We start from the raw sequence: 23348 nt of genomic DNA on the forward strand, positions 1-23348 counted from the left end.
GATGTCTGAGTCTCCATCCATCTATTTTCTTCCCCTTATTTGGGGCCAGGTTGCAGGAGCAGCAGCCTAAGCAAAGAAGCCAGGACCTTTTGTCTCCCCAGCCACTCCTCCAGCTTATCCGGTGAATACTAAGGCATTCCCAGGCCAGCAGAGAGGCATAATCTCTGCCCAGGGTTCCATGTCCCAACAGTTAGCCTCGATAGCTGGGCATTGGACCATCAGGGCCTCTGCCCTTGACCACCACCCGACATACATTGCACCTGCAACAGGCCCATGTTTCCTGTTCGAACCCCATGGAATAAGGCCCAGCCATCCTGCCTCTCCAGGCCTGGCTCCAGGGTGAGGCCATGAGAATCCTGTTCAAGGGAGGGTAAACTAAACCTTGATTTCTTCCCCTTCGTTTGGGTCTTGTGAATTGCTCTTCATCTGTCCCCTCAACAAGGACAAATTTGCCTTGGGATGCCCTACCAGGGGACAAAAGCCACACACAAACTCCTCCATCATGGTAAGGTAGCCATTCATGGAGGGGTGTTTATGAGTCTGAGAAATGAAACTGTTTGAAATACATCTCCCTGCTGTGGAGAAGACAGTTTAAACTGGTTCAGGACTGGCCACCCTAGCAATTTTCAAACAGGTGGGTACATATGGAGGTATATAAATATAAGGCCATCAGCCAAAATGCGTACGTCAAACAATAAAGTTGTTCCTTAGTCTAAAAGCGAGACGGAAGTTTTAACCGCTCCTCTCTGAACATTTTAGAAGAAGGTGAAGTTGTGCCAGAAACCTCAGCCCCCACACTTCACCAAGGGATCTGCAAGCAGTTGTTGGCGTCAAAGTCTGGCACAGATTGGGCTTCCATGGGAGTCGTGCCATGAAACAAATCTCCAAAAAGAACTTTAGAGCTAAACTAGTTTGTTAAATCTGTAGGCAAACGCTTGATGCCTGATCCAGACCAAAGACAGTTTTCCAGGATAAAAACCTCAGCCATGAAGCGTGGGGATGCTAAAGCTATACACCTCATCAAAAGAGTGCTTGATGACAATTTAAGCCAATCTGTTTTAAAGTTAAGGTGGTCACCTCAGTCACCTCACAGCAAGAAGGTCCTAGGTTCAAATCCAGTGGCCTGCTGGAGTCTTGCTGTGCAAAACAGCGCAAAAACATGCACGTTAGGTTGAGTAGTGATTCTAAACTGGCTGCAGGCCCTGCAATCGACCGGGATCTGTCCAGAGGGTGGATGGATCAGCTTACATGTCTGAAATAGTGTAGTGTCACACTTTTCACTCACTCTCATATGAAAAGCGTATCACAAACTATAAATGTCACACCAAATGAGAGACACTTTGTTTTTAACTCTAGCTAATACCTGAGTTAACACACAGCAGTAATCAGCCAATCAGCAGATGAGCTGTCTTGTTAAATTATCAACGAAGAACACTAACTTGCTGATTAACTTACATATGACTGTTTTCATGTCAGAAATTAAAAACCAAGCGACATCCTTATGTGCCTAATCATACTCATGCTGTTAGTTATAGTGCTGGCACACTCTGGCCTTCAGGTGCAAGTGTCACTGGCCATACACTGCACCTGAGTCTCTTTCTGGCTGTTGTCTGATGTTTAAAAAGGTGGTTTGCTGCCAATCTTTGACTTTCTTTTATAAGTTATAGACACCCTCTCCCTTAAATCTCTCACTAGGGGTTCTTCATTTCCATCCTTGCTTACAAAAAAACGTTGAAAAACATAATCACAGGGCCTCCTTGTGTCTCAACAGCCAGAAGGTGGAAGCTGAGGGGGTTTTGGCTACTAAAATAATATAAAAGCCTTTATTATTTATTCCAAACTGCCTGTGACTTCCTGGACCTGGATTTTTAAAATTTCGTTTTTTAATGCCTGTTTTTGGTTGTAATTTTTCCATTTAGCATTTTCCTGTTTTTCTTCCCCTCTTTGAGCACCAGTGGTTTGTTATGGAAGCTTGTTTCTGCCACAGACAAAAACAACCAACCACAAAAAAGTTCTGAGAATTAACTTCTCAGAACTTTGAGTTAGTAAGTTGAAAATTTGGGATAAAAATTGCAAATTTTGAGTTGTGAATGGCATTTTTTTTTTTTTTTGGTTGGCAAAAACAAGCTTTCATAGTGTGTGCAACACCGAAGGTCCTCCTGTTTTATTGGGTTATTCCATCTCAATTCATAAGATTTCCCACCTGACCATTTCAGATTTGCCTGAAGAAAGGAACAAAAAGAACTGCAGGTAAAAAACAAACAAACAAAAAAACAAAACAAACCAATAATAAAATAAAAAAGTGCATTTCTTAATAAGAATTATACAAAATTGCAGGTCCTTACTGTCATCAGTTTTCTCAAAATAAAATATTTGAAGGGATGAAGGCAGGGGGTGTTTTAAGAAATGCTTCTAGCATGATTATTATTTATTTATTTATTTTAATTAAACTACCCAGACAAACACTTGAGCTCAGTCATTTACCAAAAAAATCTGGTGTTGTTCCTCATTTTCCCAGTATGACTTAAAAAAAATGTCTACAGTATGTTTGTCATCATTTACAACACATACAGTGTGTTTTGTAATGGCACACAGCCTCTCTTCTTGACCAGAAAAAAACTTCCTGCTGGGCTTTGAGGTAACCGTAACTGAATTAAAGCATGCTGCTCTGCCTCTGAAACAATCTTTGCCTGCCCTGTATGAGCATTTTAAAAATTCATATAGGGAAAATTCAAGAGAACATAACAAGAAAGTTAAAATATTTGGTACATAGTGGCATACCTGGGGAATACTGTACGGCAGTTGTATGAAAATGCGCTCTGACGAGCTGTAACTAAAATATCAGGCCCCTGCATGCAAAACTGTGGTTTCTACGGGCCTCCAACTGGGCTGTCAGAGATAAGACATCCAAATATTTGCAGGCATCCATCATTCTGTGTTAACCAGAGCTGACATGTACTCAGTCACATTCATTCCTTCATTTTTTTAAAAATTGTTTTTTTGTTTGATAAAACTATAGACAGTAGGAACCTGAAATTTTGCATAGTTCCCAGTAGGAAGTGCATCTTTCTTTGGACTTTCTTTCATGTAGCTCGGGGATGATCAGGTGGGAATAATTAGATGGAATAACATGGGATGACTTTCCTTTTTTTAAAAAAACAAAACAAAACATATTGCCGTCTTTTTTTATGGGGAGGAGGGCATTTTGGACCGTGTGTGATATTATATACATAAAATATTAACTTATATATATATATATATATATATATATATATATATATATATATATATATATATATATACAATATTAAGGGGGAACCGTTTTAAGAGCATTTGGTGTTGCTGAAGGAGAAGCTGTTCCTACATTTTATCACAGGCATGTTAAAACATGAGCCGTGAATGCAGCACATCTGTAAACATCTTACCCAACCATGCTAACCATCCGCGTCCTGCTGCTAAGGCTAAAAGGACACTTTTTTTTTTAGCTTTTAATAACCTCGTGTTTTCTGTGATGGGAGGACTTAACTAAACTTAACTAATTTAAACTAGCTCTAAAATGTACAATCAGATGTGTCTGCTTGTCTTTTCTTGCGTTTATAATGAACTACAGTTGTGTTGCTGTTTAGTTGCGGCGTTATTTAACGTACGGGGATCTTCGCGGCGGCTCTCCCGGTTGTGCCAGCTGCAACGTTTTGTTGTGGAAGTCTGGAGGAAAAAGTGCCACATGCTTTCCCCCACCTCCTCCTCATCCTCCTCCCACTCCTCCTCGCCTCGGTCAAACTTAGACAAACGGTTCTCGGAGTTCCTGCACCTGATAGAATTAACGGCCCAATGAGAGGCTTCACCGAGCCGCCACCCCCGGCTTACGGCCACGGCCGAAGGAGAAGTCGGTACTTCCCTCAGTGCTCTCCTTCCAAAACGTCATATCTGTTTTTTTTCCGATGGGTTCACGGTGGCGTCGCCAGCGCAGCACAAGCAGCAACGGAGAAAACAGTGACAGACAGAGGGACATCCTTGTTGCCACAGCAACTAACAGAACCGCGATCCCCGGTCTGGGGAACATTTCAAAATAAAAGCAGAATAAACGCAGGATTTTAACTATTTCTGCGTTTTCATGTGCCCAGTAAGCGACATTGTTTTGTTTGGTTGTGTGAGTCTTAAAATGCGACAAAGTGCTCAAAATACGTGTTTGTGGAGACTGGTCTATAAATATAAATATCTGATATAACAGAAATGGAGGCATCTTCCTGCTATAGCTGGTCATTTTGATAAGCAAATTATTAAAAGAAAACAAAACAAAAACTTTCAAAGAAAAGCGTCTGGACTTCTTTAAGTTACTTGAAGATGTTTCACCTCTCATCCGAGAAGCTTCTTCAGTTCTAAGGTCAAATGGTGGAGAGTCCCAGATATAAACCTAGTGGGAGTATCCCCCCACAGAGGGACAAAAATATTTCACAAGCGCATGGCACAACATCGAAGAGCCACCTCCACAGGACAAGACTCAGCAGTCCATCTGCATCTTAAGGATAAAGGACACTCTTTCGAGGATGCCAATGTTCACATTTTGAACAGAGAGGACAGATGGTTTGAAAGAGGAGTGAAAGAAGCCATCTATGTCCACTGTGAGTGACCATCTTTGAACAGAGGCGGTGGTTTACGACACCAACTCTCTGCCATCTATAATCCAGTTTTGAGTTCCCTCCCCAGACGCCTTAACGCCCACTCACATCCTGGGCCATCTGACCTCAGGAATTCGCATGATAAGGTGGGGCCAGGTTTCACAATGAACTCACCCGAAACTCTGGCTGATTGGGACCCACACCCAGTTTCACACCTTGGCTCAGGCGATTAGAGGATCATCAGGGGGTCCTTTTGTCCCTCTGTGGGGGGAAACTCCCACTAGGTCTATATCTGGGACTCTCCACCATTTGACCTTAGAACTGAAGAAGCTTCTCGGATGAGAGGTGAAACGTCTTCAGGCAACTTAAAGAAGTCCAGACGCTTTTCTTTGCAAGCTCCTTTGACTATGATGACCTGGATGACTGAGAACCTTCACAGACAAAACAAAAACTTTGGCACAAGTTTTATTATAAGGAGGAAAAAAGTCAGTTGAGAAAGACTTTGATATATACTGTATGCAACAGATTTCTGCTTGTTCATTTTGAGGATGTTATGAGAAGTCAAATCAGGAAATTGTTGTATTGTCCTGTCTAAAAACAGATTAATGTCTGTTTACCTTTTGAAATGGCAAGTTGCCATAATTTGATAAGTTAAATATGGAGACGAGGCATATTTAAGGAAGGTGGAAATAAACAAGTATTCACAGATTGAAAAAGTGGAGGTGTGGCTACAGACAGAATGAAGGTTTAAGGACAAATTGATGTCTGTTGTACAATGGGCCATTAGAACAAACTGACTCTTTCAGTCTTCTTTTTTCAGCTTTTCTCTTTAGGGGCCACCAGATAATGTCCTCACATGTCCCCCTTCATTACATCCACCAATCTTCTCTGTGGTCTTCCTATTTTCCTCCTGCCTGCGGCTCGATATTCAGGATCCTTTATCCAGTATATCCACTTTCCCTACTCTGAACATGTTCAAACCATCTAAGCCTAACCTTTCTAATCTTATCCATCCTTGTCACTCCCAGTGAATTCTTTAGCTCAGGCTCCTGTCTTTTTGTCAGTGCCACCATCTTCAAACCATATATCATAGTAGGTCTCACTACCATCTTGTAAACCTCCCTTTTTACAATGTCACAAATTACCCCTGACACTCTTTTCCACCCACTCCACCCTGCTTGCACTCTTTTCATTTCCTCTCTTGTGCACTGTCCGTTCTTAACGATGGTTGATCATAGATATTTAAAGTCATCAACACTCTTAAAGCAAGCATAACCTCTGTAGTGCTCTTTCTAAACATGAAGCCACACTGCTCCTCACTGATCATCAGCTCCTCCCCCCAGGCTCAGTACAATGTTTAAATTCTTTAAAGACAGTATGATATTCAATTTTAAGTCAGTGATATTTGATAGGAAAACACCAATATGTTAGAAATCTGTCAGAAACTCGTTTAAAACTAAATATTTGTATTGTTATTTATTATATAAATAACAAACGCAGCCCACATTTTTATACCCACATTTGAGCGGGCACACTGGACAATCTCTGAGACTGAATCAAACACAACATCCAACCAGTAAAACTATTTTGTCTGTTCAGGAATGCAAGTAAATGACTCTAATTTAGCATCTTAATAATAAAGTAATAAATAAGTTATTTACAAATAAATAAATTTGTAAAGCACTATAGTTCTTAGTATTTTCCACCCCTCTGCTATTTGCTTCAATGCAGTTACTGCAAAATAAATTAAATAAAATACGTAATTGTCGTGTTGTTTTAGATTAATTAGAGGTTTCCTCCCGCCAAAAATATAAAACTGAATAAAACTGGCTTTATTTGACTTGGGTAACAAGCATTTGTTTGGCATTGCCAGTCTGTCTCCTGGACCAAAGCAAGCTTTAACTCTGAAAAATGCGAGCCGGAAGTGGTATGCGGTGCTTGCCGTTGATTTTACTGTGAACACAAAAAACTGCGAAATCAAGGAGAAGGACAGCGCCCCGAATAACTGTAAACCTCTGCAAACTGCGAGCGGCACTGTGCTGGAAATGGGACCGGGGTCGTGTCCTCCGGGTGGTCGGACTTTAAAAGAGAGGTAGGGGGGCTTCTGTTTTTATCCCCAAGGTCACAAGCAGAAGCCTGGTCATTTTCTCTACATGGACATGAGTCCGTCCGCCGTGAAGTTGCCTTGCAGTGATGTTGTCGAAATGAAATCCGCTAGCAGGCTCCACTTTGTCCCTGTTTTTTTCCCAGCCGCTTTCGGTGTTGTGGTTTAGCGGGATGATACTTTAAGGAATAGAGGGGGTTAGAGGGAGAGAGAAGAAGGCGTCCTGGTGGAGTTTTTGTGGCCTGTGATGAGCTCCGTGGGGGCCCCGGTGGGATATGTGTGTGTGCGGAATACGAAATGTGGCACGACGGGCGGCTTACAAGTTTTGCGGGTGGGACTCCATCCCCGGGCTGATGGTGGAAGTAAAGAGCAGGGCTGGCTGAGGCGTGTTATCCGACTCAGTGGCCTGCTTTCCGCCGGGTGAGGCTAATCCAGTAATCTGTAATAGAGGTGGTGGCGTTTCATTGTAGCACCATCCTCCTCTTCCTCTTCTTCCTCTTCTTCCTCCTCAGAAACCACAGAAACTACCGATGAGCGCTCTGTCTGCACAGTGGGAGCGACATGGCTGTTTTTGCTCGTCTGCTTCTTAAATGCCTCACAATTGGTCGATTAATTGAAGCCGTTATAATTCATCAGTAGGTGCTTTCCTCCTTATGTGCAGTTTTGTGGTAAAATACACACTTCGGAGCAGTTTTGTTCAGTTTAAACCAGTTAAGACACCACCTTTACCTTTACCCGGTACCTCTCCATAACCCGCTTTATTTTCAATTATGGAGCATTATAGCTTTAGTAATAAAGACATTAATCAAAATACTATCGTTATGTTTAGTTTAGTTATGGTCGAATCACCATATGTGACAGCTCCAACCTCAACCCTGTGTTTTGGAGAAGAGCTAAAGGATTTTTGATGAGCTTCCATTGTGATATACCTCATGCAGTTGTTTTACTTAGATCTATAGGGTACATGTTATTATTTATTAAGGCAATTTGCACTACCTCTTACACAATGTCAGCCTTATTTTTAGTGTTAGTTAACTAACTAACTTATTTTGACTTTCGTTTTGTCTGTTGTGTATTAAATTTCTTAGTATAAGGCCCAAATTAGGCACCTGTAGCACTTTAACTTTGTTGTTTATTTGTCATGTTTATCATGTTGCTGTAACACAACAGTTCCGTTTCCTCATTAAATTATCTAGCTAGCTATCTTATCTCCCTGACTACCAAGAAGCCTTCAACCCCCATTCTTGTTCTTTATTTATATACTTTTTCTATTTATTTAAGTTATTATCATTATTGTTATTAAGAAATGTGACACATTCTGACCATACAAAAAGTTTGTAGTGAAGATAAAAATGCAGATTTTTATCTGTCGTATTAAGCTAGCTATATGTGTTTGAGCATTCAGTGCATTAAAGTTATTTATTTTATTTTATTTTTTGGTTGTTTTTTTTAAACAAAGCCCTGGTCTTGTGAGGTGTTTGGGAACAGTATCCTCTTTGTTCCCCCCCTGCTGCGTGGAGAGGATTAATCCAGCTAATCATCTCTAATGTATGTAGGGGAAGGGATAAAATCACATCTGATGGAGAGGACACTGAGCGACTGGGTCTCGTAATTATCAATATAACCAAAGCCCGCTGGTGTATGACATATTTATGTGAGCGTGCAAGATGTGGGTTTCCCTCTGTCTCCTCTGTGTGTGTGTGTTACCATGATGACTTTGCACTTTCATAGCCAAGTCCTGCACATGTTTGGCTAAAGGTGATTGGTGGTGGGGATGTTTTATCCGTGAAAAACTCTTATAGGGCGTTACACCTTTTCTTTGCCATGTTCTAAGCACGATCAGCTCCAGCTAATCCCCCCCTCGTGTGCAGCAACTAAGATTAGTGGGTTTAAGTGGACCCCCCCTAGTCCCTGTGTGAGAGGAGGAATAAATTCAGGGTGTATACGCTCATATCATATCACTGGTATTGATTGTGATTAGGTTTTGATTGTGTAATCTGTGAGAAACTGGTGCCACAATTCACTGTGTCCTGTGCTGACTCATTCACAGAACCCATGTGTTAATATGGGTTTGGCCCCTGCTTGGCGGATTTACTTTGGTTTTAAGTCTACAATCTCTTTTGTGACTAGTTTAGCTCGGGCACGACCCTCTCTTCCTAAAGTTTTCCCTGACGGCAGCAGCATCGCTCTAATCTGCACCTTTACTAACTTAGCTCGGCGCGGTGAAGGGGTGAAAAGAGATGGTTTTCGATTCTCGGGCCAAACGTCTGTGTAGAATTTCCTGTGTAGAGTCAGCCGTGAGACTTCCTGTATGTACTGTGGTGTTGGATGTGGAGTGGAGGGTGGGTGGAGTGGCAGGGAAGGAAAGGGAAGAGAAGCACAGGCAGACTGCACTCGCTGCTGTTGTCAGCCATGGCCACTGTGGTTGTTGCTAACGCGAAGCTCGCCGTCTTGCAGACAAAGCAGTATGGACACACTGAGGAAGTGAAAGAGGGGATTGCATCCTCTTTTTTTTTTTCTCCTTTCTGTTTTCTCTGTGCTCTTAGCTGAATCACTGATCGTCTTAAAGGAGCTGCAGTCAGATACAGTGAGGAGCGAAGCTAAGAGGGACATTTTGTTTCTAATATCTGCTTTTTGTGTAACTGCAGGACATGTTCTTCAGTCTGTTAAAGCCACAGTGCTGCACACAACTCTCCAAGCATGTTTCAGCACTGTTGATATCTCTTTAATCAGCAGGTGGGCAGCACCCTTTCTGCCCTACTTGCCTGTTTTGAATGTGCTTAAACTGAATGATCCTGGTGGCCTCATCAGAAATCATCCCATCTATCGCTCTCTTTCTTCCTCCCCCTCCTTCAGCACCGTTTGATCCAAGAGAAGCGTGCCTTGTAAGGAAGCAGGATGTTCACAGGCTCCACCAAACTGCCACCCACTAAAACCCCCCAGCCCGAGCGGCTGGATGAAGTGTACGCTGCCTTACGCAGAGGCCTACAGTGAGTAAACACATTTCAGGCTCAGTTTAGGGATGGCTGCCAGGTGGAATATCTCTGAACACGCAGGAAACAGCTGGGCCTCTCTCTTTAGCATAAAGAAAGCAAAGATGATTTCTTTTTCGCCATCAGGTCGTACCTGCAGGTCCACCAGCTGGAGCTGGACAGCCTGGGTCAGCAGATCAGAGAAAACAAGAGGAATGGTCGCTTGGTGAGTCAAACCAGTCGGACCAGTACTGGGTGTGATCGGTATCATCATCCGCTGCTTTGATTTGTGTTTTTGATCGGTGTGTTTTTTTTCTCTGCAGGGGTCTTTGTATGAGTTGGATAAGGTGAGATTCAGGCAATGAAACTGAAATAAATAATTTTCTTTACTAGTTTGGAAAGTGTAATAATCATATTCTCCTCTGCAGCACGTGAAAGCCATTGAGAGGTTCATGCGTCGCTTGGAGTTCCACCTCAGCAAGGTGTGTATTTACACATTCAACCCGTAATGAATGGCAGTGAGGGAAAGGACAACAGGCCATTGAAAAGGTGCTGCTCTGTATAATTCAGTAGGGCATTTTAGCATCTTTCAGCACATCACATCAAAACAATACATTATTTTTAATGGCTGCTGTGGACCAGTGTCTTTGTTCACTCACTGCTTGGGAGGCAGCTATTTATAGCAACAAGTCCCTGATAAAGCCAGTTTGTAGAGATGCCAGGATACCAGATACCCAGTACCAGTAGAATTACATGATTCCAGAAACAAAAACCAAATGATTACTCCTTTATTAAAAAATCATTTTTAAATCTCTGACATGGTGACGGCACTCTGTTTATTTGAATTGTTAACATTATATTTTGGAGACACGACACAGGCTGAAATGTTAGGATGGTTGCTCAGTAACCTGCTAACATTACCTTGAGGTATAAAGTTAGTTACATTAGCTTAAGCATTTGTATAATGTTCGCTAGGGATGGGTTATAAAGCCTAAAATCCAAACTTTGAGTTTTGTATCTAAAACGTTGCATTCATCCGTGTATTCTAAATTTTACTGCAGGTTTTATTTAAGCCTTTTGAAATAGGATGATTCCTTTTGATACACCCTTTATATCCAAAAAACTCACAAAAATACAAGAGACAATACAACAGCCTAAATACTTAAGCTCCCACCCCTCGTTGAAAGCCACAGAATAAAAATGAGTTTTAAGCTTTACTTTAAAAATGTGCAAGGTGGGTACAGCCTAGCATGACCTGCTCATTCCACTGTTTAGGGCCTAAAACATAAAATACATTAATAACAAAAATAACATTTAAAGAAATATTATATATTTCAAGAAAATCTGTGATATTTCTGATACAGAAGAAAACATTACTGAATAATGTTTTATCAATGCCTGGTACAGGCAGCAGCATTTATAAGTGTTAGTAAATGAATTCCCACATTTCCAGTAAGGTTCTGTCATTGATGATGCACTTCCTAATTTAAAGTGCAACTCTACTAAAACAAGCTGCAGCATTATAGTGTAATAGTGATGACACAGCACAAGTCAAATGTTAGCACAGAAATGGCCTGGGTAGGGTTTTCCCCGGTAACTTTAGGTCAAAGTATAAAATACATGCTTAACTAATATAGCAGTGCACACTTTACCAAACAAAATGCTAAATATGTATGCCAGAATAACATCATAAAGTACTTCCTTATCTGACTCATAATGCCTTTCTTATCAACAAGTCTGTTTGAGCCTAACCAACACGAGAGTTTTAACACAAAGACGGATACCGATATGTGTCATGTGTGTTTCTTGCACACGAAACATAAAACTTTTTCCCCTAGAATTTGCCATTTATTTGTTCATTTATTGGATCAGCTGACTGTTGTGTTTGTGGCGTTCCAAATGTGCTGCTGACAGAGAAGCTGCAGGCTGATGTGGTATTGATGTCAGCCTGCTGTGCGAGCTGCAATGCAGCATGGACACTAAAGTTTGTGAATGTAATAACTTAAGAATGAAGCGATGTAGGATTTTGAAATTCACGCCACAGGTGCATCTACAAAAACTGTTGGGCAAGTTTGAATACTTGTGAATTCTAGTGACTCCAACCTCAACTTTTCTGAAAATCACCTAGGATTTTCAAATTTATGCCATAGGAGCATCTAATAGGATGCTGAGTGGTTGCATTAGTCACCACCAGTATTTTTTAATTTTCATTTATCGGACGTTATCAGTGTTGCTACTGACAGATTGGTAGATGGCTAATATTAGTCGAAAATATCGACCCTGAAGATAGACTAGAAAACTTGTAGACGTAGTTTGCCTCCATTAGTTCTCCAACAATGGCCGCCTTGCAACACTCTGTACTAAAAAAGAAAAAGTACCATCACATTTTCAGAGTTTTGGTAGTGAGAGGTGTTTTGGATCTTTTGACATCCCTGGTTTGCACTGCCTGATGGCCACACGAAAAAGCAGAGATTAAGATTTGCTGGTGGAACATGTAGAAGTTAAAGAGGAAGCTATTTTCTCAGGAGGTGGTGGAGACCAAAACAGAGCAAAGGGGATGCTGAATATCGGATTTAAATTCAGCAGACAACTCCCAAAGGACGCTAATGTTGCTTTGTCACTCATTATATAACCTGCAACATTTATGAAATATAAATTAATGCTATTTTGTTTGATTAAACCGCAAAGGCACTAAATGTTTGTAATGTTTGCATTTCCAGGTTGAAGAACTGTACGATGCTTATTGTATACAGCGGCGACTGCGTGATGGAGCTAGCAAGATGGTGGCAGCCTTTAACTCTGCCAGTGGCAGCAAGGAGGCCCGAGAGAGTCTGAGTGAAGCCAACAAGGGCTACAGGGAATGTACAGAGGCAAGTAATGGGTGTGGTTCTGTTAGATGTTTCTATCATAACATGATTGTTTGTGTGTTTTGGGCTGAAGTGAATGACTAGTGAATTACCGATTAATCCAAAACCAAAGAAAAAACACATCTAAGAAGCAGAAAACATGAAATATCTGCCAAATTGACTAATAAGTCGCTAATTTTTTCGGCTCTTAATTTAATAGGAAGCTGTACAATATTTAAAGCTGTGTCTGCTTTTTTTCTCTGTAGCACATGTGCTCACTTGAGAGCGAATTAGAAAGTCATATGGGAGAATTTCATGTGAAGATGAAGGGTGAGTCGCTTTCTTAGCCCATGTGACTTCCCATTTGCTGCACTGTAAATGAGCTCAATTCTCACTTCTCAGTTTCTGATGTTTCAGGACTGGCTGGATTTGCACGTCTGTGCGCTGGTGACCAGTATGAGGTAGCACAAACACACAGGCGCACATTTTTATTTGCGTATCTGCGTCACCATTATCACACCCACTATTTTTGGCCCCGGCAGGTTCTGATGCGTTACGGTCGCCAGCGCTGGAGACTACGAGGCCGCGTAGAAGTCAGCAACAAGCAGATGTGGGATAGCGAAGAGTATATTTTCCTGCCTCTCATCACAGAACTGCTGTCAATCAAGGTAATGATACCACATTTATGTAAATCTTATGGAAAACCTGCAGTGTGTTAGTTCATCCTTTACTAACTCCTACAGCCATTTTAATATGCAAAACACTACAAACAGTTTGCTAGTAGGAAGTGTTATAATTTTTGTTTTTAAGCAAATGACAGATGTTATTGGTCCCCAAAGGTCAGAAAGTTCCAATAACAGCGACTGATCACATGCTCTGTGTACAGAGGGTGCATCCTCCCACCTGAGTTTGTTTCCAGCCCTGACAATTTACTCCACTCCATTCTCTCCCCACGTTTATTACATCCAGCTGCCTCAAAAAAAAGATCAGCAAATTAAAAAAAAAAAGCAGCTCAACAAGTAGAAAGGCGAAATAATAAAGTAAAGTCATAAATAAGTAAAATAACTCAGTAATATTCATGAAAGTCAGTCGAAGCAAGAAAATAAGTAGCAGTATGGCCTTATACAGATGTGATTGATGGAGACATGTCTAGAGAAGGCATAGGAGAAGAACTGTGGTACCACATGAGAAGGATGTGAGGGTGGTTAAGGTCACGTATGAGGACAGAGACACAGTGGTGAGGTGTTTGGTAGGAGGGACAGATGGGTATAAGGTGGAGGTAGGATTACATGAGAGATCAGCTTTGAGCACCTCCTTGTTTGCAGTGGTGGTGGACAGGTTGACAGGTGAGGTCACACATGTTTGCAGACAACAGTGGGATTAGTAGTGAGAGTAAGGAGCAGGAAGAGCGTCTGGAAAGGTGGAGGTATAAAAGTAAAGGAGATGAAGAGGAATAAAAGTCAGTAGAAGCAAAGAACAAAAAAAAAATACATATGCGTGTGAATGTAGTGGTGTAAATAGCTGGAGTCACCCATCCAAACAACAGGAAGTGTACAAGAGAGGTGAAGAAGAGAGTTCAGGCGGGAGCGGGAGGTACAGGATTGGACATCAGTACATCAGAGAGAGCTTAGAGACAAAAGTTAGAGGGGCGAGGCTGAGACGGTTCAGACGTGCAGAGGAGGGATGGTGGATATATCGGACAAACGATGGCAGAAAAAGCAGCTCAGTAAGCAGAGAGTGAGACGTGTAGCAGACAGTGTTTGAAATAAAGATGAGGATAAGGACGGATGTGCTGGGTTATTTCATGAGGTAGTTAGATACTTCCTGTAGCAGTGGAGCTGAACCGTGATCTTTATCATGTTTTGACTACACTAGAAAAAATACTTGTTGGTGGTCAGTTCGGTTTGTCACATACGCCCAGAATAACTCGCTAATATATTCCCTACTGTTAGAGACGTGATTCATTCATTGTTTTAGACTTTGTCTTTGTTTTCTTCTGTTGTTTGTTTTTTCCATGTACAGATTAACAACTTCCAGACAGATAATTCTGTAGTCATAATAAAAGTAATGATAACCTTTACCCTTGCTCTTACACACGTTCATATATGTGTGTTTGTATCCACCTCTCAAAGCTTTAGATGACCACATGGTCTCTGCTCTCACGATGGGGTTTGTATTCTTCTGTTTCTAAGGTGACGGAGCTGAAGAGCCTGGCCAATCACGTGGTGGTGGGCAGCGTGTCCTGCGAAATGCTCGATCTGTTCTGCCCGCTGCCTCAAACACTCGCCGTGGATATCAATGACCTCGGGACAGTAAAACTGAACCTGGAGGTCACCTGGAGGTATTCAGACCTGCTACACACACACACACACACACACACACACACACACACACACACACACACACACACACACACCTCAGTTTACATGTGCAGCTTTTTTTTTTTATGATTATTCACACGTCTTTTGTCTCGTTTCTTCTTTCTTCAGTCCGTTTGATAAGGATGACCAGACATCTTCCTCCAGCACAGTTTCTAAACGCCTGCTGTCCAATCAGAGCCCTCCAGACACACCCTCTATGCGAGAGCAGGTGTTTTATGTGAGTGACAACATGAGAAACATTCACCAACAGCTTTTTCCACTAACAACTTCTCCTTCACACCTGTTCTCCTAACATCGCTCGGTCCCAATTTCTATAAATCAGCTTCTTGCATTTATGCTAAACTGATGGGTGTCATTACTGTGGTTTCACTGGCCTGTTCTGTTTCAGCTGCTCCCCGACTGCTTCCTCTGTAGCGGTAGCGCTGATGTGTGTGAGGATGTTCGCAGAGGGTTGTGTGGGTGTGGTCGTGATGTGCCTGAGGCGAGCAGAGTGAACGATAGCCGTAGCGTGTTGTGTGACAGCAGCAGTATGTTGGAGCGGAGCTGTGGTCCTTGTAGCTGTTTAGTAGTGGTTGAGTAGAATTCCAATATGTTCCTCCTCTTCCTCGCCTCGATGAAGAGCATGGCTCGGTGTAGGCACTGGCAGAGCCGCTTGCTGGTCAAGGCCTTCCACGGGGTGGCGGCGGACAGGGCGGCGACCTTCCGTTGTGAACTCAGCCATGCAGCGCCTCAGTTCACCACAGCAGAGTCGGTGTGTTGGGATGTAGTCGTAGCTTTAATTTAGTTTATAGTGACGGAACAATTATTAACTAGTTTGTTAATATCCAATCAGATCCTAACCCCCCCCCCCCTCAAAAAAACCCAGAAACTGATTGTGTTTAATTTTTAATCCCAACTGATCCAAGTTTTGTTGTGGAGATTTGAGTTTTTCTTATTTAATCAAGAAAGTTCAGTGTTTAAAGTAATGACATTTCACAAGTTACCAAGGTCCCAAAATTGTCCATCAACATCGCCTACACACAATCTTGCTATTGCTGGGTTGGACCCTCTTTTACCTTCGTTACCTCTTTAATTCTTCATGGCACAGATTCAACAAGGTGCTGGAAATGTTCCTCAGAGGTTTGGTTCATAATAACATGATAGCATCCCAAAGGTGCTCTCTTGGATTGAGATCTGATTGTGGAGGCCGTTGGAGTACAGTGAAGTTATTGTCATATTTAAAAGTTGCAGTTTGAGATAATTTAAGTTTCGTGACACACAAGCAGTTGTTTTTATAACATCAAAGCTTTCAGCAGAGACAGGATGGTGGTCATGAAGGGATGGACATGATCAGCAACAATACTGAGGTAGTCTGTGGTGTTTAAGTATGGATGGTTGTTGTGAAGGGGCTCAAAGTGTGTGGAAAAAAACATAGCCTCCACCGCCAGAAGCACTCTGAAGCGTTGACACACAGGATGGGTCCATGCTTTCATGCTTCCTTCAAATTCTGACCCTGCCATCTGAATGTGGCAGCAGGAATTGAGACTGATCAGGCCAGGAAACATTATTCCAGTCTTCTGTTGTCCGATGTTGGGGTTTCCTCAGTTTCCTTTTGATAGCTAAGAAGAGCAGCACCAAGTGTGGTCTTCTGCTGTAGCCCATCTGCTCCAAGGTTTGATGTGCTGCCATTCTTCTCTGATGTCTGGCATCAACAAAGCATTTTCAGCCAGAGAGCTGCTGCTCACTGGATAGTTTCTCTTTTTCAGACGGTTCTTTGTAAATCCCAGAGATGCTTATGTGGGGAAAATTGGTGCCAAGCCCATCTGGCACCAAAACCACACCATATTTGAAATCATTTAAATCCGAGCTCTTCCCCATTCTGATGCTCAGTTTGAACATGTGATTGGATGATTAGAGATTTGCATTAACGCAAAGTTGAACAGGTGTAACTAATGAAGGGGCTGATGAGTACATGTTACACTGGTAGGAATATTAGCAAAAAAACTGAGTGAGAAACCTAGGACACTGCATGCTCGTACAGAAGCATCTCTGCTTTATCACCTGTTTTACTCTAAATAGAACTACATTTACAAAATAAAAATCTTACGTCTAATAGGACCAGAAACAAGTGAGTTCATATGATAAACTCATCAGTAGAGCTTTTTTTCATAGATCACTGTGACATCAGCTTTACTTTTGTCCTGTCTTTCTCCCCTCAGACCCAACATTCATGTTACATGGCCGGCCCTCCCTGAGCCCGGTTCTGCCTGAAGGTTCTTCCTGTTAAAAGGAAGTTTTTCCTTCCCACTGTTGCCAAGTGCTCACTGTCCGATTGTTGGTATTTTCTCTATATTATCATAGAGTCTTTCTCTTCCAGTCTAAAGCACCTTGAGGTCACTGTTGTTGTGGTTTGGCCCTATCCAGATAAAACTGAACTTTTCAGGGGATCATGTCCAACTTGAGAAACTGTTTTTGTGAAAACCCTGGAAACCGTCAGATTACTTTAGTTGAATGCTTTCATCTTTAATCTTCCCCCATTTAAAGCTTTAAGGATATAATTTAATGATAGGTGTTCAGTTAGCATTGTGCTGCGTATCACAGTACAGGTGATTTAGTTTCTTGTTCTGATCTCGTTTCCTTTCATCTCTAGTCTCTGCTGAAGCGTCAGGGGGAAATGGAGAATGGGACGGTCTGGTCCAACTCCTCTGAATCCTCCGATGACTCATCCAGTCCAGCACTGGCTCATCACGCTCAGAGACTGACGGCGTCCAACTTGCTGCAAACCACTCTCACCACTCAGCTGTCATTCACGCCACACAAGTCCAGTGCATCAACGCCCTCACTCTCATCCAACCAAGAGGAGGATGAGACTGAAACCGGGGAGGTTTTTCCTCAGACGAATGGCCATCTGCAGGCTTCCTTCTCCCACGGCCTCGCCAGTGAGAGCAGCCCGGATTGTACTGCAACTGACAGAGTGTCTGTCCAATCAGAGGAGCTCTCTGAAACCTCGGCAGACCTGAGCTGCTCCTGCCCCGACATCTCTCTGCCTCCTGCGGCGTTTGTGCCTGCGGAGGTGAACGATGATGCGTCCGTGGACTCGTTAGCCCGGGCTGAACAGACTGAAGCACAGACAGACACTGAAGCAGCAGCAGAGGAACACAAGGTAGACCAAAGTCAACCACACCAGTCCGTCCAGGAGATGAAACGTGGCGAGGACGCTCCAGCGGTGAGTTCAGGAATAAATTTAACACATTCATCTATAAACAGCGACGTATTTAACTCCTCCGTGTGTTTCTCCTCAGCCTCCTTTCCCCACATCTGCGAGTTTTAACCAGGAAGTCGAAACTGCCCTTGAAAGCTTCGACTTTCTCAACTGCTCCGATCTCGATGAAGAAGAGGAAGAAGAACAAGAAGACAGAGGAGAGAAAGAAGAGGAGAGAGGAGAAAAGGAAGAGCGGGATAATAAATGTAAAGAGGACCAAAACAAAAAGGAAGAGGAGGAAATAAAGGAGGAAGAAAAGAATGCAGAGAACCTGTACTGTGGAGGAAGGTCAGTCAGTGTGGGGACAGAAATGTTTGTCGACCGTGTCCACAACTGTTAACCTCGGTTTCTTTATAACAGACTATAAAGCTCCACACCAGCAGGTAGGAGCTGGTGTGGAGCTTTACAGTTAAGTATAAACGCAACTTTAAAAACTAATCATTAACCAAACTCAGAGAAACATGGAGCATTTAGGAGCTGATGAAACCGGAGATGAGAGACCCAAAAAGAAGCAAAATGAGAGGGAAAATTTTTGAAGATTAACATCAGGAATCGTTCTTGTGTCTCCATTTCTTCCATTGTCTTGAACATGTTTAGATTTTGATCCTCAGAGGTCATCGTGGCAGTAATCCTAGTTTAATCATCAACAGTCAGGTCTCCTCAGTACACTACTACAGTGTTTCCAGGTATTTGGCAGACGGATATTTCCAGCCATAATCTGCTGTGCAAATGCTGTTTATTATATTTCTTACTGTGTTATGAAATATCACAGCTTTGTTAACAATACTGTAGATGTTTAAAGTTCCTGATATCTGTGACTCTGAACTAAAAGGTAGAAATGTGAAAGTTTTATTCTGACTCTGTTGGTCGTAATAATTTAATGTGGCCGCTAATGTATACGCGTGTACACATACTGTATGTCAAAGATGGACGTGGCTTACCAGAGCGGGTGAGGGGCAACTCTCCCCTCCCCATCTATATGGCTCTCTCTTTCCTTCAGTAGTTTTTGAGCTGCTCAACATTGCAAACAACAATCAAATTAGAAACTGCTGTTAACTTTCAGCACTCACAATCCGTGACAATAGGACTTACCCTGCTTTGGGAAGACGATCCCATTCTTTTTAAAGATTTTATTACATCACTAAGCTATTTGAGAGTAAAAACTATCATTAAACAACTAAACAAAACAGAAATGCACCGTATTCAGAGTCTCAGGAGACTCAGAAAAATCCTAGAAATATTCCTGCTGTGTGTCAAACACACTGATATCAGATTTCCCTACAAGAGTGAGCTGTGCAGCTTCTTGTTAGCAGCTTGTTAGCAGCTACACACTGCTGTTGTGATATCCTGCAGTTATTCTACCTTTTTTCTTATTTTTTTGATTTACTAGTGGTTGTGAAGCTGCTGCGACAGGCTGATATAGAGGAGCTTTAAAACTGCTGATCAAATCCAAGTTTTCTTCTTGCTTGTGTGGATATTTGCAGACCTGGGCAAAAGTGGACTCTGGGCTTGACATAATCAAAGCGGACTGTTTTCCTAGGAGAATCTACTGTAGAGGAACATTTATTAAACTGACAGCATTTTGTGGTGTTGAAATTTGGGATTATTTCATATTTTTAGCTTGTTTGTCCAGTTTCAAAGCACCAAGGTGGTGATGGCCAAAATAGAGTTTCAAAAAGAAACCAAATGGCTGATGTCACAATGCCTGTGCATCTTTTTTTATACAGTCTGTGTGTACATATATGTTTATGTGAGCTTCTTTATGCCCGGTAAAACGTAACCGTGACGGTCTGTCTCAGGAACAGAAGTAACTCTAAATCGAGAGACCCAGGCTGAACGTGGTACTCTGTGTCAGTGAACAGGTGCATTTATGTCAGTGTCACAGCATTTTGTTTTGTCTCACTCAGCAGTGACGAGGAAGAGGAGGCTGATGGTCTTGAGATCCTTATGGAAGCTCCAGAAGGATTTAGGAACTCTGATGAAGATCGTTTCTCTGAATCACAGGTAAACAGACTATAATGTTCTTTAATGCTCTGCGATTGATTAAGGTGTGGCGATGTGAGACGTTACATCTGTGATTGTAGCTCGTTAACAGCAGCATTACTATTTATTGCACAGTTTTCTTATAAAAATGCAGTGTTTTATAGTTGCTGTGGTTCATCCCACTTTAACTCTGGAGCTGTGTGTGTGTCATCTGTCATACCAAGTCTGTTTCTAGGTAGTGTGCAGCATTTTGTTTGCACAGTGACAATAAAGGAATTTGACCTTGTAGAGTAAGAGTAGAATTTTGGGACATAATTATTCACACCGTGTGTTCAGCATAAAGCCTCAATCATACTTTCTATGTTTGTGAATCTGAGTTGAGTGACATAAATTTTATCATCTCACATGGGGTGTTGCATGTTTGCTTTTTGTGATCATATTGACGCGTCCATGGAGAATACACCACTAAAGAGAGGAGCCGAAAGAAGCGTATCAGAGTGCAGGGGGTGTAGCAATCCTTAACGTGTTTTAGTGCACACAGTTCATAATCTAAGAGGGTCGGTGCATATTCTAAATGCATGATGCATATATACATTCATGTTTTATGGTCACCATCTGATGTAGGTAAACTGAAACTATAAGGTGCTGCACCGTGCTGCCTTTACCAATGAAGAATTGTGTTTTATTTTTCAGGAGTCGAGCGTGGGTGACGTGCAGGATTTGGGTCATATAGAAATTTCTGAGGGTAAGGAAGAGGAGCACAGCGAGGGAGGCGAGGATGACGGTGAGGAGTCAGTCAGTAAACACAGGTGGTAGTTCTTCAAACTGCAGGTGTGAGAGGTTTAATTTTCCCTCTTTTTAATCTCACAGGAAAGGATCAGGAAGAGGGTTGTTCTAGTCCCAGCCAGGTGGACCTACCTGACTTCGAGTGAGACCACGGATCCACACTTAAACCATTTCTCCCACTCTGGTGCCATCTGTGTCCCTCTTACACTGCAGGATTGGAGGCCTTGAGGATGTTCCACTTACTCAGACAAACAGGCTCCTCCCAATCACGGTGGAGTTTGTGCACATATTCGCCTTGTTCTCACCAGGAATGATAAACCTCGAGGTTTCTATACCTCAGTCGTGACTGTAAACACACACACATACACACACACACACTTCCTCCTCTTCGTCCTCTGACAGTAATCATACTTTGAACGCAGACTTTATCATGTGCTCTGGGTTAAAGTGGGACCCCACTTAAGTTTACACTTTCATAAACTGCTCCTGTCATGTGAAAAAAAAAAAAACATTTCAGGAACAGCTTAAAAGCGGCCTTTTTTTTTTTTTTTTTTTTTTTTTTTATAAGTGATCTAATCATTTTCAGGTGGTTTTATAATTTCAAGTTGATGTTTTTCAAGCTACAGAGACGCATACAATCAGCTACCAAGATGCATTATAGTGACTTCAGAAAAAAAAAAGAAAAAAGAGAGAGTATTTGTGGATATGGAAGAACTACCGAGGTATTGATTTTCAGTGTTAACTCTCTGCACAGCCCGGAGCTCTTTCATTGCGAGAGGACAGGGCTTCTTGAGCATGTGATGTTTGTCTGAAGACATGAAGTCATTTCCAAAGCAGCAATGTACCCTGAAAGTGAGAATTTTAGGCTTTCAGAGACAGTTAATGTTTAGAAACACACTCGGAGTGAATTTAAAGGTCAAAATCGTACCAGCGCCTAAGCTGTTATTAGAAATGAACACTTGAAGGATAGCAGAAGTGCGAAACTGTATTTAAACCTGCATGTGTAGCTGCCTCACACACACATACATACATACATACATACACACACACACACTGCCAGCATGTCTGCATTACAAAGCTCAGCTGATCAGTTTAGGTGTGTAAGCTATGCTCCGCTCTGAGAAAGCCATCCGGTCTGTGACTGTGTCAAAAAAAAAGAAGAAAAAAAAGAAGCCGCCTCACGGGGGCGATATAGTCCGTCATGCTTTACATGTTTCTTTAACAGCCTCGTCATTCAGAAAGTGCCTCAAGCGACGTTTAGGTTTTAAATGCCACGACAGGAGAGATCAGGCAAAGAGAACAGTGTTTATTTTCTGAATTACTTTGAGAGTGTGCACAATAAGAGATATTTACTGTTTCATATAAAGAATTGTATATGTCTTGAAATGTCGAAATGTTTATGTTCAGAAATGTTTAAACTTTATAAAGGTTTCTTTAAAATTAACACGTGCTGCTGTTTGAATGAATCAACTTTAGTCTCGCATGTCATCAGGAATGTGAAAGTATTTTATGTCCCCAAAATAACAGGAAAATGTACAGATGTCTGTTAGGGTGAGACTTGGTTACCTCTTAACTAGATACCGCTCAGTCATGGTTATGAGCGGCCTCCCACCAAAGGCTTAAAGTGACCAAAGTGGGATTGTTTATGGATATTTATACTTCCTGTTGTTGCATTTTTACTTTTAAAATTGTTTCTTACTACAAACTCACCAGCTACTTTATAAGTACACCTGTTCAGCTGCTTAACACAAGTATCTAATCAGCCAGTCACATAGCAGCAACTCAAATGTATTTAGGCAGGTACACATGAAGTTTAAACTGAGCATCAGAATGGAGAGAAAAGGTGATTTAAGTGATGTTGAACATGCTGGTCTACTGGGATTTTCCCACACAACCATCTCTGGAGTTTACAGAGAGTCGGTCAAAATATAGAAAATATCCAAAGGGTGAAAATTCCTTTTTGAACACCACACTGACCCTTAAAGCAGAAGATCACACAGGCTCACCAAAACTGGACAGTAGAAGGTTGGAAAAACTTTGTGTGGTCTGACGAGTCAACAGTTCAGACTGCTGTTGGTATAAAAGGTGTGGGAGATGTGCTCTTGGCACACTTTGAGCCTTTAATACCCACTGACTGTCATTTAAACACTGCAGACTGACAGAGTATTATTGTTGACCATCTCCACATGACACATTTTTCTTACACTCAGGTTTTAATTTTATTGTAAATTTTTCCCTGTCTGCTCTCTTCAAACACAGTAACATTATTAACTGACACAGAAGTCTCAAGGCAGAAACTCGATGCCCTCGGCGGTGATGAAAACGGCTCATTTGACAGAGACTGGTTATGGTTACTAAAACAGTTGGGTTGTGTGAGGGTTAAGCTTGGCAAAAGTCTCAAATAAAGAGGTCAGTG

General features: G+C 42.0%; 1 protein-coding gene across 3 annotated transcripts; it reads left to right on the forward strand.

Annotated features, from left to right (window-relative positions):
• Positions 1–6544: 6544 nt before the first annotated feature.
• On the forward strand, positions 6545–22376 carry LOC120720959 (rho family-interacting cell polarization regulator 1-like). 3 transcript variants are annotated; one of them, XM_040010877.1, is made up of 16 exons: positions 6545–6711; positions 9580–9713; positions 9843–9921; positions 10019–10042; positions 10124–10177; positions 12416–12565; positions 12808–12871; positions 12959–13002; positions 13084–13209; positions 14734–14882; positions 15031–15139; positions 17552–18127; positions 18204–18451; positions 20071–20167; positions 20840–20930; positions 21017–22376. In XM_040010877.1, the coding sequence occupies exons 2-16, from the start codon at positions 9622–9624 to the stop codon at positions 21076–21078; spliced, it is 1965 nt and encodes a 654-aa protein (XP_039866811.1). In that variant the 5' UTR covers positions 6545–6711; positions 9580–9621; the 3' UTR covers positions 21079–22376. The 3 variants fall into 3 exon arrangements, with proteins under 3 accessions (XP_039866811.1, XP_039866813.1, XP_039866812.1); XM_040010879.1 differs by having other exon boundaries at positions 20074–20167; XM_040010878.1 differs by lacking the exon at positions 6545–6711 and adding an exon at positions 9075–9459.
• The last annotated feature ends 972 nt before the right edge of the window (positions 22377–23348 follow it).

The sequence above is a fragment of the Simochromis diagramma genome, unplaced genomic scaffold, assembly GCF_900408965.1.
Source record: "Simochromis diagramma unplaced genomic scaffold, fSimDia1.1 OVJJ01000603.1, whole genome shotgun sequence".
NCBI lineage: Eukaryota > Metazoa > Chordata > Actinopteri > Cichliformes > Cichlidae > Simochromis > Simochromis diagramma.